This window comes from Sylvia atricapilla, chromosome 3 (genome assembly GCF_009819655.1).
Source record: "Sylvia atricapilla isolate bSylAtr1 chromosome 3, bSylAtr1.pri, whole genome shotgun sequence".
Classification (NCBI taxonomy): domain Eukaryota; kingdom Metazoa; phylum Chordata; class Aves; order Passeriformes; family Sylviidae; genus Sylvia; species Sylvia atricapilla.
This window is the reverse complement of record NC_089142.1, coordinates 97,650,688-97,666,850: the sequence shown is the minus strand read 5'-3', so window position 1 is coordinate 97,666,850 and position 16,163 is coordinate 97,650,688. Positions and strand designations below refer to the sequence as shown.

General features: G+C 50.8%; 1 protein-coding gene across 1 annotated transcript in view; it reads right to left on the bottom strand.

Moving 5' to 3' along the window:
* Window positions 1-13,016, bottom strand: part of GALNT14 (polypeptide N-acetylgalactosaminyltransferase 14) — a 91,559-nt gene extending 78,543 nt beyond the window's left edge. The window contains exon 1 of the mRNA XM_066316313.1: window positions 12,882-13,016. Within this exon, the coding sequence (XP_066172410.1) occupies window positions 12,882-13,010 (129 nt within the window). The 5' untranslated portion in view covers window positions 13,011-13,016. The remainder of the gene's footprint in view (window positions 1-12,881) is intronic.
* Window positions 13,017-16,163: the final 3,147 nt, after the last annotated feature.

Here is a 16,163-nt window from a genome sequence, read left to right as displayed (position 1 = left end):
CAGCAAGTCTGCAAGGATAGGACAGTGCCAGAGTAGATGGACAGATCCTGCCAGACACTCCTGGAACACAGGAGGTTTGAGGCTGAAAACTCAACGAGCAGAGAAGACTTGGGTAAGGAATTTTTTTTGCCCCTAAACAGGCGGCAGAGAAATGTACTCCATCAGGATCGACTTGGAGCACTTCTGCTGAGCACCTCGTTTGCTCTCCCTCTCCTAATGAACAGCGTGACAAGCCTAGAAATCAATGGAGGCTGGGCGAACCCTGAGCGCAGCTCGTGGCGGCGCCCAGCCAGGCGTCCCCGGCACCTGCTCTCCCTAACTGGAACCGACGGGGAGCGATTGCCCGACAGCTCCGCTAATGGCACCCTGTCAGGGCTCCTCACCCACACCCGGCAGGGCAGCCCGTGGAAACAACTCACTGGGGGAGCTGCCAGCTTTCTCCCTAGCAATACCTGCGCACGAAAGGGGAGCTGCTGCAGTGCCGCCAGGAACCGGCCTTGGGGAAGTCCCCAGGAATTCCCCACAGCTGAGGATGCTTGGCTCAGTACTTCTCTCCCAAACATCCACTGAAGTCTCCAGGCCACTGGCCCCATAAGCAAAATTAAAATCTTTATGGCTGGATGGACGCTGCATATTTTGGGCCAAAGAGGAAATGTGGGGACACCTCAAAGACAAGTCACCTGTTTGCAATACCTGAGGCTGGAAGGCACACAAGGAAGTGCAAACGCAGCCCTGGGGGACAGAGAGGGATGCAGAGCAGACCAACAAAGTGGAACAGGGCGCCAAGAATCTGCTTTTGGCTCTTTTCCCTAAAATACCTGGCATACTGAAGATTGTCCAAGGCAGCTGAGGCTGCTCATGAGGGATAAGGTTTTGTTGGAGAAATAGCTGCATCCCAGTGCCAGACAAGGAAACACAGGAACTGTGGCAATGGCGCAGACATGATGGGGAACAAACACTCTCCAAATCCAAGCCCAAGTGGGAGCAGCTCCTCTGAGCACCCAGAAGAGGTTAGGATGCAACAAGGCTCTCTCACAACAAACAACCCCCAGCTTCAGCTCCAAAAGCCTCTCCCCACCACAGTCATAGCACCCCCTGCCACTATCCACTCTGTTGCACCAAGTACATACCAGTGTATATACACAAATATATATTACTCAGTTTGCTGCTTCTCCCATCTATGCCTGAAAAGAGGACAAGAAGAAGTGTGCAAAGCACTGCTGCATCAAGCACTGGCTGCCCCTGAGCCTTCACAGTGCCCATGCCCTATTCTCTTAACCTGTCTGGCAAGGGACTCATTTCCCATCTTGTTTTGTGGCTCCAAACTGTCCCACTGTGCTTTGTTTGCTTAAAAAATGTTGTTAAGAGACAGCAAAAGAAAAAAAAAAAAGATGTGGACAAGCAGGAGGGATTTAACTCTGCCTTTGCATCTCCTGGCTGGAGGGGCTTCACACACTACTCACTGCGGCATTGGTGATTTAATCATCAATGCAATGCAACTGCAAACAGCAGCAGACAGCAGAGCTGGCAGCAGTAATGCTCCCTCCGACAGCGTGAATATTAAGGACATTTAACAGCCCTTGTAATCACACTGTGGCTCCTTGCAGGAACACAGCCAGGCAGCACGAGGGAAGGTACTGAACCATGCTGCTGGGTTATCAAACCTCCCCATGCTCTTCACGGCACTGAAATCAGCCCTGCTTACAGAAAAGCAAGTGCTGGCTTCCCTGTACATTCTCTCCAAACCAAATCCCACGTGGCAAAGGCCCTTAAGCACACACCGGGATGAACTGGGTGGCTTGAGAGCCTCCTTCAGTGAAATCCAGCCTCTTGTGGAATTTGGGTCCCTGTAACATGGAGCAAACATTAAGAGCTTGAGCAAATTAATCTCCTGTACCTGTCTGATGCACTGGGAAAGGATTACTGGGGAAGGACAAGAAATCCTGAGCATGGCATCAATTTAGCTGTGCCTCAGGACTTGAGATACATCATACTTTTTAGGTCAAGCATTAGTGTGTTCTCAAAGAAGAAATGTCCTCAGCTTTTATACTTTGAAAGTTTTTACTCTTTCACTGGATTAATGTAGTTCAGAAAAGTTCTCTGTGATTCTGAGGCAGAAATGGCCAGTTATCTACAGCATCCTACTGTAATGAAACACCTGTGAAACACAGCCACTCCAGCCCTACAGACTTGAAACACAGCTTCCAGAAACAAGGAAAAAAAAGTGTGAATTTATCTGCTTTATCTCTCACATGCAGTAATGGCTGCTGGTTCTGCCTGAGGATGAGGAGAGCATCTTGAGAGCCAAGTCTCATTCACACAGAGAAATGCTGGGTTGCCCAAAGCCACACACACAACTGGTGCCAATGCACAAACCGAAATCAATGTGAGGAGATCAGCATCAAAAATTAGTTGATCCCAGTTGATATTTACAAATAGAAACTCACAACTGTTCGGCTGTTTTGGCTGGACTAACATCTGCACTGCCAGGAGCTCCCTCTTCTAGGTTTTCTCAGTACAGCCTGTGCACCAGAGGGAAGGGAATTAGCTACCTGGCCTTCCATTCACACCTTTAATTATTCAGCTTATATTGATATAAAATTAATTGAAGCAGAATAAGCTCTTCTCCTAAATAGAGGTGCCCACACACAGGAATCACCAGGATTAAAAGGTGCAAATTACTTTATTTAATGAGTTAATTTCCAGCAAATCCCCGTGCTGGGCCAGCACCTGCTGCTGCACCAGCTCTGCCCCAGTGCTACGGCTGCTGTCCCAGCACGACGCTCTGGGGAAACAGAAGATGTGCAAAGTTCGGTCACACAGCAGAGACGTGCTTCACTTCTGTGAACGAAACTTCTATTTCATTCACCAAGTCAGGATTTGGCCACAATGATGGCAGCAGGAGCTGTGCTCCCAAGGATACAGCAAGGCACCAAGAGGAAGGAAATCCCATTTTCCAGAACACCCCTTGTGCCTGTTGGGGAAGGCTGACCACCCTCCACCTCCCAGCAGCAGGTGCCCTAAAGCACCAACACAATTTTCTGCTGCTCTCCCCATGCGAGCAGAGCTTCTGCCTGCAAAGGCCAAATTGAAACTGACTTTCCTTTGCTGACGTTGCCTTCAGGAGGGAAGGTGTCCTCACCTTGCTGAATCCTGCCGTGCCTCGGGTGAAGAACAACATCTGAACAACCTTCCCTGGCATTCAGATGGCTGCTGGAGCTCGCTCTCACCTCGCAAGGTAGATTGTGTTTATAATTTCTGGAAACACTGTGTTTTCTGAGTGTGCAGGTGCATCCAGGAGGTCCCTGCTGAGGAGACCATCCATGCCCAGGCACAGTAACACAGGCCATGTCACCACTTCTCTCATCATTCCATTCCCTTTTTTGTCACTTGCAAGTCTAATTTCAAATTTCAGATATTTCACTTTCTCACCATTTCTTGTGCTCCTGACCAAACCCTTCACACATTACCTCTGCCAGGGGTCTCCACCCCAAAATCAGCTCCTCTCATGCCAGGGCCAGCAGACAGGGCTGCCAACACACTGCTGGGCTGAGGGAACATCCCCAAGGACTGCAGAGAGGTTGGTTCTTTTTTCTCTGAAGAGACTTAAACCAAAGATCATCCTGCAGGATGGGAGGGCAGGACAGGAGGTTCTTCTTCACAAAGTGTTTTGCTGTACCACCGAGAGCAAACCTACACATATGCAGCCTACACATCGTACATGGTTTAACTCCAAGCACTATGTGTATATTCATCCATTTGGATCCTAGTGGCAGCAGCAGATGGCTGGGTAATGCGTGTTTGAGGCTGCCTCTCTCCAAATTACACTGTATTATGGCACCGGGAAAATGCAATGGGCATTATGAATGCCATGACTCCTCCCTGCTCCTTCTCCATCCAGCTCCATTCCTGCTGAAGGCAGGACCATGCTACAGAAGTCAGAAGTCCCCTTCCCAGCTTGGCTCCCACACAAGAGCTCCAGCAGCTCCCAGTGTCTTCCCACCATCCAGCTCACTGGGAAAAACACCTGCTTTGCCCAACCAGACCCTGAGTTTCACATTTCATCTAGACAAGGTCAAAGTGCAAAGGGCTGCATCCCAAATATCCCCCAAGGCAGATCCCAAAGGATATCAGAGGATATTATTCTATCCTGAACGATCCTGAACCAACCCACTGTGTAAAGCCGATTACCTGGACCTAGATGAAAGAACTTCATTTAAATAACTTTTTTTTTTTTAAAATCACTGTTTTTTAAGAAGAACCTAAGCCAGCCATTGAAATTGAGTCTGCTCACACCTGTAACTCCTCCCTCTCATCTTTTCTCCATTTCACCTAACAACAAGCAACTAAAAATTCAGCACACAAGCAAGAAAAGACGTGCACAAACTCTATCCAGCCCGGGGGGGCTGCACCACTGAACATATTCATGTCTTATTTGCGAGCCGTGTGTCTCCATAACGGGTTATGAGGTGTGGCTGTAACTGGCGGATGCCGACGGTGGTCCTTGAGGAGGAAATGGTGTGTGTCTAAATGCAGGCAAAGCTATTTGGAAAGCCAGGACAAAGCAGCCTTTCTCTCCTGGCATGGGCCAAATCACATCCTTTGGACTTACTCCTTCAGTGCCTCCAAAAGAAAAAGAATCATCCGTCTCAATTTTCCTGGCTCTGTGAATAATGTTTAGAGAATAGAGGGTGATTTCATAGCTCATTTGTTTTTGCACTGCATGAACCCTGCTCTCTTCGCATCGCTTTCCAATCAGGTTTATTGCTGGTGTTTCCACAAGCAAACCAAGGAGGGAAAGGCTAAGACCCTCAGTCTCACTTGAGATTGAGGGAGAAAAAACCCCAAAAGTTTTTAAAAAAGAAAACAAATAAAGGAGAATCTCTCTTTCCCTTGTCTTTCAGCCTGATCTGAAAATGAACCTGTTTTGCTTCTGAATCAATTCTCTCCTGGCACTGCACTTCCCGCAGTACTTTCCGAGACGAGATGCAATCATTAGCTCACTTGCTCCTCCAAATAATATCACAAAGCTGGAGCTCGAGCTGCTTTGCAGTAAATCATCCCTAATTTCTGCCTATGTGTGGCAAGGCAGGGTTTGGTGGGGGACACAAGCCCTGCCACACCCTCCCAGTACCACCACCCATCTGCACACCTGGTGCCTGAGGACAGTCCCCCATCCAGCATGTCACCTTGTCCCCCGTGGAGAAGTGACACTGGCACATCTGAACACCTCCCCAGTGACCCACAAAGGACCACCACACCTCTCACTCCCTCAGGCTGCAGGAAGAGTTAACCAAGGTTCATAAGGGGTTTCCAAACAGCGGGATTGAGGCAAACTATCAGTACAAGTCATGTTGCCTCCATGAATGAAGGGGTGAACTCCTGCTGAACTTGTCACCACTGATCATTTTCCAAAGGCACGCGTTAAGGATGAGAAACAGTCCTCGTGCAACTCATCCCAGCAACTCTGTGCCACTGACACTCAGAGCCCCAGCCACTCCAGGAAACCCAATGCCCATCCCACAGCAGGAGACTTTCCAGGTACCCTACAGACTGATCCAGCCTGACCTAGAGCTGCCCTTCCCACCCCAGCAGCAGCAGCAGTTAGGTGGGAAAACCTATACCTAGGCAGCCTCACTTTCCCAGCTCCTCTGGAAATACATATGAAGAGTGGAGCAATACTGATTCAGATGAGCAGAAGATGGGGCTCAGATCTCTTCCTTGGCTTACTCTTCCCGTAACACTGATTCCTGCTGAGATTCTGGAACCAAAAAGGGTAAAAAGGGTGGGAAATCAATTTAATTGCAGCTTAGTAAGCAACTGCACTAAGTGTCTCTGGCAAAATCTGAACATTTTGCTATTCGAGAAAGGGGAAGAAATGGCTTTTTCATTGCACGGGAAAGTGGATCGAGAGCAAACTCCCCCCCATCATCTGCTCCTCACCCCTTCCTTCTTTAAACAGGAGGAAGCCAGCAAGAAACACACAGCTAACGCCAGCAATCTCCCGCTCCTGCTACTCCAATTAATAGTCAATCCGCTGCACCCTTTGTCGTTAGGCTGCACGTAATTACTCCTTCACGAAAACGTCTTCCTTAAACAGATCCTACTTCTGCTTTCTCCGCAGATACTTTCCCCTTAATTGGTTTTATTGCACCAAATGCTGGCCTGCCCTCACAGATGAGGCTCTCCCAGGCGGAGTACGTTGCTTTTGCATTTCCACAACTTCTTCCAAGCTTGCTTTTCCCACCGGCAAAGAGATCACAGCACAGAGAACACACACAGAGGCACCAAAGTGGCATCCCGTGAGCTGTGCACACAGAGCACACACATCCATGGACCCAAGAAAAACACTGGGCACACAAAACCCCAATATCCAGTTTCCCAGGGATTTGTCAGCTTGGGACAATAAAGCTGCACCTGCATTCATGAGGGATCACAAGACAGTGTTATTTGGAAGGCTGCATCTCCTGGCAGTGCCCTTCCCATCCTGGAGCTCACCCAGCTCACACCTGTGGAGCCACAGCAGCTCAGCAGAGTGTGTTCTCCACGCTCTGCCCTGGTCTCTACACGTACAACCAACCTCTCAGCTTCAGGAGGCACAGAAAATTTCTAGCCAAGTACCATAAAACGCTCCCTGGACCTGCCTTCCCCAGGCACAACATTCCCATTTATAGCTCTCACCCTCCAGACATCCAGCGTGCAGAGTCCCCTGCCTGTGGGAAGGCACAGGTCATGTTGCAGAGCCAGGGACAAGAGATGTCTCAGCAGAGCAAGAAGTAAACCCAGCCAAGACAGGCCCTGGGCCATGAGCCCATCAAAATAAATCAGGATGATGCTTTCTTATCAAGGAAAGGAAGAGCGAGGAGAAAACAGTGCGTTTTTGAGTAAACAATCCAACTCTGTGCATATCTGAGGTGGTGAAAGGACAAATAGGACAAAGCATCTTCCCTGATGAAGATCAACATCTTTCTCAAGTGTGGAGACACTTCGACATATGTGCTGTGTCTATCCAGACACAGAGCTGATTCTGGAGACTTCCCTGCTCAAAAGTAGGGAGAAGTAGGGATCCCTTTCATCAAGCCCACCCCTAAAGGTCACCAAGGGTTGCAGGCTGTGAGCCAGAGCCGAGTGCTCCTAAAAACCCAGCAGCAAGGGCTTGAGCCCCTCCCTGTTACCTATGAGAAGATGATGCCACACCATGTCACACCAGCTGGAAAGGAATACTGCAGCCTGGAGTAATACCACGTGCAGCGTGCTCCACAGGGACCCTGACACAAGAAGCCATGACACTCCTGAGCCCAACCCACCCTCAGAGCATAACCACCTCTAACACCCCTTCAGAGTGAAAGCAGCATGGCTCTTCCAACTCTTTTTATCTTTCCAGAGCACAACAGAAAATATTTTTCTTCATCTGGTGCTCAACGGTTCTTGCCAACAAAACACATACCACCTGCACAGAAATTTATTTATACTCTTACCAGGAGAGAAGCAGAATCCTTGCTTCTCTCTTTCCCTCTCTGATACTTCTTTTAAAAGCACCAAGCTAAAAAAGGCACCCGTACATTCCAATGCTCACTGTTTTGCAAAGCAAACAGGTCTTGTTCAATCAATATTTATGCCCCCATCAGTCACAGCTGCAACACAGAGCTCCATCAGAATGTAATGGAGGCAAAATTCATTCATTGCAATTACCAGTGAAAAATTAGGAAGGTTTTCATTGACTGGTTATTGTTTCACAGGTATCCCAGGGAGCGCTGTAATGCGCAGTGGGCAGGTTAATTAAATGAGGTGCACCAGGCAGGCTGTTCCATTTGTCCACAGCTGGTTTAGTCACCCAGGTGACTTCCTCACCTCACCCCTGCTCCACCAGACCTATCCTGCCTGATCCCACAGATGAGGGCAGCTTGGGCATGCTTTTCTGTTTTATCCAGCACTAAACACACAAGCAAGAGTGAGAGAAATTGGATTCCATCACAACTCCTTAACAAGCAAAGCTCTGCACATCTTAGAAAGCTGGTCTTGCTCCTAGAGATCTCAGTGGGATTTCACCAATAAAGCATGAAATAAGTTTCCCCTTTTCTCACATCCTGGACCTATCCATGGCCCCAGCCAAGTCCCAAGTCCCAGTAAATACAAGCTTCCTGGGTATCAAACACTCTGCCTCTTTTTTTTGTTTCGTTTTTTTTGTTCCCAACAGCTTTGCCACTTCAATCCCTTAATTGTCAAGATCTGAATTTTTGCAGGATACACAGTTATTTTAATCTGTTAAGTGGCTCTGCTGCTATAAAATTGACAGGAATTTAATATCTGGAGACTGTCAGCTGAGCACCAGGTGCTGAGGCTTTCTAGATGGCAGTGATGCAGAAGGAAGTGCAGGCACATAAGCCCAAAGCTGTCAAGGCTCCCCTCGCACGGAGGTCTGACCCTGCAGGGTGCTGAGCACCCTGGAACACCTGGAGCAGGCACTGAGGATGCTGAGCTCCGTATCTCCCAGGAGTCATTCCCCAGCTGCATTTGAGCACACTCAGAAAGGAGATGTTGCACTGCAAGCACTAGTACAAGTCAAGTAGAACAGGTCACTTTTTTAATAAAGGAAACTTTTCCTTTGCAGCTTTTCTCCTGCAGTCAAGCCCGTCACAGACCCGCTTTCCCACCAGAGGCTGTCAGCTGTGCTTCAGCCATTCATCAGAGGGAGCAAGCTAGCATGCAGGATGGAATGAAGGGAAATAAAATCCCAAACCGAACAAAAACTATCTTCCTGCCCCTCCTGCACACACTGCTGGCCCAGAGCACAGGAGCCCAGACCCCTGAAAACCCCTCCCTGCTGCAGGGCTCTGCCATACAGCCACTGTGGTCTGATACAGCTGCAGGAAGTGAGATGACCAAGGGCTTGTCACCCACCTACTCATCTCCTGCTCCTTCACTAGCATCCCCCAGGGCCACACAGCCACAGCCTGGTACAGAACACAGGAGCCAGCACACCAGCAAAGCATTGCTGCAGAGCAAGCTACAAGTACTCCTCACAATTAATTTGGGATTTTGCTTGTAATTAATCCCGCATATCAGCTCCCCTCATTATTCCTTAATGTAATTAAGTTATTAGTTTACATGTACCCTTACTCAAAGCAGAGCAGCGGGACGGCTCAGAGGGCGGCAGGGGAGATGTGGGCAGGAGCATGAGGCCATGAGCCCCGATTACTGAACACATGCCCCACCAGCGCCTCCCTGGGTGACTTCAGGGGGGGTCACCACCAGCCTCATTTTCCAAGACGACAAAACTATTCCAATTCCTCGGGAGTCAACCCGGAGACAGAAGGATACAAAGTTCAATTAGCCTCTCCGGGTCCTGGTTTATCCAGCTGGAAAACTGCCGGGACAAGGAGACAGGCTGGAACTAATTAAACCTTGCAAAGTGTTTCGAAACCCTCCGCCAAAAGGCAGGGAAGGAAGGAGGCATCGACGAGCGGCAGCCGATCCATGACCCCAGCCAGCCCCGTGTCCTTACAGCCCCATCCATCAGGCTCGGCTTCCCTGCAGGATGAGCCCAGGGCTGCTAACCAGGCACCCGGCCGAGTACAGCTCCCTGGCAGGGGCAGGCACGCTGCTCCGGCTCCTCGTCCCAGCCAAGTCACAGGACTCACTGCACAAAGGGCAGCGAAAGGGCGAGTGTTACTTACCGCACTAATAGGGCTTTATCTGCCCCTTGGAAGAGAAAGGAAACACAACCCCCAAACCCCAAGTAACAGCGGTAAAAACAGTACCGGAGGGACGGTGTCCAAGGAACAACTTCATGGTCCTAAAACAGCCAGGTTTTTTCTTCCATACCCTACCAGCCCTGCAAGGTTGCTACACCTCACGGCCAGGAGGGAGTCCCACACCCTAAAATCCAGCCTCAACCTGCTCCTGCTGCCCTGACGTGTACCACCAGCGGCTGCAGGCAGCAGGGAGGAGGAGGGAAAGGAGGTGACAGGGATTGAGGGAAGCAAGGGCTGGCAAGAAGGGGGCCCTCCACCTGCCTGCCACTGGGCAGCAGCCAGAGAGCCATACAGATGGACTGCAGGGCAAAAAACTACAGGGAGAGGTGAAGCCAAGTGAATTACAATAGACTGCTGCACCCACCTCTTTGGGCATGAGCAGCTCAGGAAAGCTCAGCTACTGCTGCAGGACCTCCCCTGAATGCCTGCCCTTACCAGGTTCTCGAGACACCAAGCCAGCAGCGTGTTTTGGGCAAAGGATGGATTCAAAGACTGCATCAGACCCTTCACACCAAGGTCCTGCCTTGGAACCCACCCCAACACAGGATCCTCTGGCTGCAAGAAAAATATCACCAGCCTTCCTTTGGGAAGCTGAGGCCCAGACCTGGCTCATGATCTGGGCTAAAGCAGGGGGCAAGGTGCAGAACAAAATAACAGCAATTGATGGGCATCCATGGAGCCAAGGGCAGCAGCTCCGTGAGCAGCAGCTCCGCTGTTGGCTCTTACCAGTGTGCCACAGCCAGCAAGGGAGCTCAGGCACCATGGCCTTCCAGCATCCCTGTGTGCCAGGAGCCCTGCCAGGGACAGGCACAGGGCAGGAGGCAGCCTTACCAGCTGGAGCCTAACTGGAAAGGTCTAAAGGGTAAACCTACACGAGGCATGAGACATGGTGTGCCCATGCACACAGAAATACAGCTCAACTGGGAGAGTAGGGGGAGGAAACGAGTTAGAAAATGCTGCCAGGAAAGTTTATGTGGATTTGCTCCATTTCTGCTCGGTACCTGTCTTACAATGTTTGAGCTGCTGTTAGCAGTCCACCACCTCCTCTTGTTTCTCAAAGAATTTGGGAGGACAACCCTTAACTGCTCAAGTTTTCATCAGTGGCAGCCAGTCCCGCTGTCCAGGGCAACAGGACACAGCAGCAGGCTCCTCTCTGGCCCCCAGCATTCCTGTCTCTGGTACCCCAGTCAGCTCTGCCGCCCTTCAGAAGTGCTAACTGAAGTGACACCACATCCCCGCGCTCATAAGCGGCTTATAAGTCATACTGCTCCAAAGCAGTTTCCAAAGCCAAAAAATGCAATGCATTAAGAAATAAGAAACAATCTGCACTCTATGGATCTCAAGGGGATGCAACTGTTTGGATGGAAAATTCAGAAAAAATGAAGGAGAGGCAATTTAAGCAGTCAGATGGCTGGAGTTATGGCACCTTGGCAGTGGCAGCTTCAAAACGTGGGGACAGGTCCTGTGTGGCAGAAGTTCCCTGCACCTGCTGTGGGAGCCAGGCAGCGTTAGCAACCTACACCCAGAGGTGGGGGGCAGAAAGCAGAATGTCAGGAGCAGAAAGTCAAAATGGGCTGCAAAATGGCAGCAATTCAGTGGCGGCTGGTGCTAAGCAAGAAGCAAGGCTCATTTCAAGGAGATTACAGTAGCCTCTTGTCAAATACGGGAGGGCTTTTTTCGCAATTTTTACAAATACAGTTCCGACACCAAAGCACAGTTCTGGTTAAGAAAGCTCTTGTCTTCTAACTCTGCTTTCAGTGACTTATTTATTGCCTTTCCCTGCTTAAATAAATAAATAAATTTATGGAGAATTATTTCTTTTTGGGGCCTGAAGTCACTCAGATTCATTCCCTTCTTCTAGGATTGAAAGATTTACAAAAGCCTGAAGAAACCTCCTCAATCATTTTTATTTAAAAAAAACATGGAAAACCAATAATTCCTCAAGATGAAAAAAATCAAAGTAAGCTTTATGAGTTCTGACTTCTATTTTTCCAATCGGGTCGTTAATTCAGTTGCTGAGGCGACAGACACATATATGAGACTCTGCAAAGATGTGTCGAACATGTAAAGCTGTCATATATTGTGGGCCAAACACCGCTGGGTGTTACTGATACAAAAAAAAGGGCTGAGGGCTCACATCCTCCCTCTGCCACAACAACCCTAATCTCGGTGAATTTCAGGAGCTGGGCTCTAACCCGGATTAATTAATTCAAGATTTACAACAGTACAACCAAGCAGCATCTAATCCCTGTCCTTTGGAAAGTTAACCCTCGGCTAAGCCCCAGCCGCTCTCAGCCGAGGAGGAGAGGACACGGGACCCCGTTCAGCCGAAGCTGCTCGCAGCTCCCCTGCTTTTCCTTTGGGCAGTGAAACTGCTCGGATTCACTCCCTGTGCGGAGCGAGATGCTCCTCGCATCTCTGCCGTGCTGTCACTCCGGAGACTCAGACACAACACAGAAAGTCGCGACTGCACGGGTACCCTCCTCCCAGCCCGGCTGGGGCTCCCAGGGCAGCAGCATCCTGCCCGTGCCTGCTCTTCCTCCACAACCAGCCCCGAAAAGCCCCGGCGCTTTAACCGGGCTCGCCCAGCCCGCGTACACCAAACACGGACCATCCAAGTCTGTTCCCCTCTGCTTTCCGCCCGGGCAGGACCGAGCCCTGCTCCTTTAGGGAAGAGCTCGGGAGCACGGTGAGCCCCATGGGGGAAAGGAGTCGCCGGTCCCCCACCCGTGACACGAACCACGCGTTTCGTTTCCTTGGGGCTCGCCCCGCTCCCCAGGCCCGGGAACTGGGATGCTCCAAGTTGGCGGCGGGACAAAGGGCCGGTACCGCCGGCGGCACCGGCCGGGGCAGCCCCGCAGCCCCCGGTGAAGCGAGGCGGGGAGGCGGCTGGGGCTGCCGCTGTCCGAGACCGAGCGCAGGGAGGGGAGGGGGAAAACAACACCGAGGGGTACGGAAAGGGCCCCGGCGCCCCGCTCGCAAAGGCACGGGTCCGGTACCAAACTTGAAAGGGAACGCGATGGGGTGGGGGGTCCCGAAAACCGCCGGGAACTTCTTCCCCGGGCGGCGGCGGCATCGCGCCCAAGTCCCGCCGGAGCAGCCGCGGCTCCGCCACCCCTTCCTTACCTCCGGCGTGTGTCCCTCGGGCTCCGCCGCCTCCAACTTCCTCCGCGCCCCGAAGAAGAAGAGGAGGAGGGCGGCGAGCCAGAGCACCCCCAGCAGAGACAGCGCCAGCCGCCGCGTCGGCCGCCTCATCCTCGGCAGGAGGGAAAAGTCCGGCGGGGGCACCGGGAGGCGCTGGGGGGGAGCCGCGGGCGGCTCGGGGGGCAGCGGGAGCGCGGCTGCCGGGGAGGAGGGTCTCGCCCGCCCGCCTCGGAGCCGGCGAAGCGAGTCCCGGGCTGTGCATGCTCTGCAGGGGAGGGGAGGGGAGGAGGAACGGGAGGAGGAGGCGCCGGGAGGAGGGGGGCTGGAGCCGGAGCCGCTCGCCGGGGAAAGGCGCGGCAGTCAGGCAGCCGGGCTGGTCCCCTCGGAGCCCGCTCCGCGCTTACGGGGAGGCAGCCCCGGAGACGGGGACACCGAGGGGTGCCGGGGTGTCTGTGTGTAACCGGGGACGCCCCTCTCTGCCCTGCCTCCGTCAGGGAGTCCGGGCCACTTGCAGGCGAAGGGATGCGCGGGGCTGGGCAGCGCCGCTGCGAGTTTGGCCCGGGTCGGTCCCGGACGCCCCCGACAGCGGGGCCAGGGGAGGCCACCGTTCAACAACACACAGAGGAGGCTCAGACATGATGGGAAGATTAATTTAACCAATTGAAACAGCAGGGGGAATTCAGGTAGGTGGAATTTAATTACTGGATTTGGAAGAGAAGATGTGTGTCTCCAGAGCTGTCAAGAACACTTAAAAAATAAAATCATAATCATCAGCTGTTGGTATTCCGGCAGCAGCTTAGTGCCGGGCCGTGGTCTTGCCAAGATGGCCCTGAGCCGTCATCCCTGTCCCATGGGGTGTTCCTTGCTGGCTCCATACACAGCCCCAGCACAGCAAGCCTGTCCACACAGGGCAGTCAAAGTGGGAGTTACAGACCTTGCTGAGGGGGAAAAAACCCTAACACAACTACAGAGTAGGACTCCAGAAAAGAGCTGTCTCACCCAGCTACCCCTGCTCACCTGCCTGACGCTGCTCTTCCGATCTTGCCGCTGACAAGTATTACATGAGCTGAGCAAACCTTTGCAGAAGACATTAGAGAATAAATTAAGTATCGGAGCAGATGTGAGTCATTCATGTTAGTACAAAAACTATAGAACAAACCCCATAAAAACAGGAATCCATGCATAAAGTAACATATGGAATGAAATAGAGATAAGATGTCAAATGCTGGAAAGTCCAATGCACATGTTGTAAACAACCTCTCCTATGCATTTCTCACACAGTTCTCCTGGCTTTATTATTTCCTGCAGTTGTTTTCTGTCACTTGCTAATTTATCATTTGCAATCTTCATCCTATGTCCTCCTCTGATTTATTTCCAGGGCTCAATAAGCCCTTCTCCCTAACATAATCCATGCCTCTCAGGCCCAACATTCACAGAAAGATGCCCAGATAAAAATTTCATTAGCATCCACAAAAAGGGACATTTCTCTTTCTTTGTTTTAAAGCCGTGTGACTTTGAAACACCTTTACCAGAATGAGGAAATCCAGGTCCAGCAGGAGTTAGTCTGAACTTCGTTTTACAGCCAGGCAGGAGCAGAACTAACCAGGTGGGAAGAGGGCAGAAAGCCCTCATGCCCTGGGGGCCACCAACCTGATGTCACGTGGGAAGCCCACACCAACCAGTTCCCATGGTGTGCATCATTTGTCATGCCAATTAGCCATCCTCAACCTTGCGTTCAGGGCAGCTGGACCATGACACTTCATCTCTGCCACCATGAGCCATCTCTACCCAACCTAGTTGGGACCTACAGATGCTGCTCTCTCCCCCAAACTGTTGCCTTATGCTTTCTCTGGACAGCCAAAGTAAAACACCTGAACAGCTTTCAGCAGCTGACGCACATCAGTGGTAGTTTTTATTAGGGCTTATAGTTGTCTTCTTGCCTCATGCTCATCCCTGCTGTCGGGACAGAGTGGTTGCTACCTCTCACATACCTCCTTTGGATCAGGAGCGGCTTTCTGACCAAAAAGATCACCTTGCCATAAGTAGAAAATAGCCACGGGTGTTTTCCTGACTGGGACAAAGTGACCTTGGCTGCTGTTAAAGTGTTCCCCAACACAATTGCAGAGGGTGCTGAGTTTTTCCTACCAGACCTCCCTCTGCGCTAGGAGAGTTTCTCGAGATAAAGGCACCTGGAGGGTGTTATCATTCAAAGCTGGATTAAAAACCTTGTCTTTTTTTGTAGGTCAGACTTTCAGGGGAAGCTATTACAAAATACAGAGGGGAAGTATAGAAAATATCAAGGAAATACATTACAAATTAGATTACAGGTAAGGTAATAAATAGGACATACCTGACAAAAATGCAATCAGATAATGCTTTCTTATTACCTTGAGAAACAACTCCCTCTGCTGAGGGAAAGCTTCACTGGCAGGGCTCGGTGCCGTGATGGATAACTTGCTGTGCCTGGCAGAGAACAGGCAAAGGCCCAATGCTTCCCGGCTGGCACTGGCACCACTCCAGCCAGGAGGGGACCCTGCAAATCCCTGCTCGTGCAGGTGTCCCGTGTGGGGGCAGGAGACTCAAGCAGCTCTGGCAATGTGTCGTTCCCAAGGAAGTATATTCCTCCTGACGTCTGCCTGTGTGCTGGGACAGATAATATATCAAGCAGATGATGGTAACAGCTATTTAAACGAGAATAAGGCAAGAATACAAATCTGGAGGTTCAGAGTTATTTGCAGTCGTAGACTTTCAGAGACTTGTATAAAAATCCTACTGCAATTCCATTAAAAACATGGCAATAAAAAAAAATCTTCTGTTATTGACCCATATCTTTCCTATCTTTCTAATTTTTCATCTGCCAATCTCAGCTGCTTCACAAGTGAGGTCCATAACATATTACCTGTTTCCAACACAGCAAAATTTACAGGCAGTACAGCTAGAGACAGAAAAACAGTCTAGGAAATGGGTGGCTGGCATTTGTTGGTATCAGCACTGAAAAGCTGATGAAAATAATTGTTTTATGAAAGCAAAAATAGGACATGATTTCTGAGTGGGAGGCGGACTCTTCACAATCACAGCTCCAGACGATGGCCCTTCAGGGTCCTTTGAGGAATGGGTGGAAAGGGAAAGTAGCTTTCCTTCCTGTTTCAAGGGCATCTGTAAAGCACATTTCAAGGGAATCTAATCTCACTGGGTCTACAAACCAGCTGGACACTGCTTCAGTGCAGTTTTTACTAGGAATACTCTTGGGTTTGAGTTGAGTTC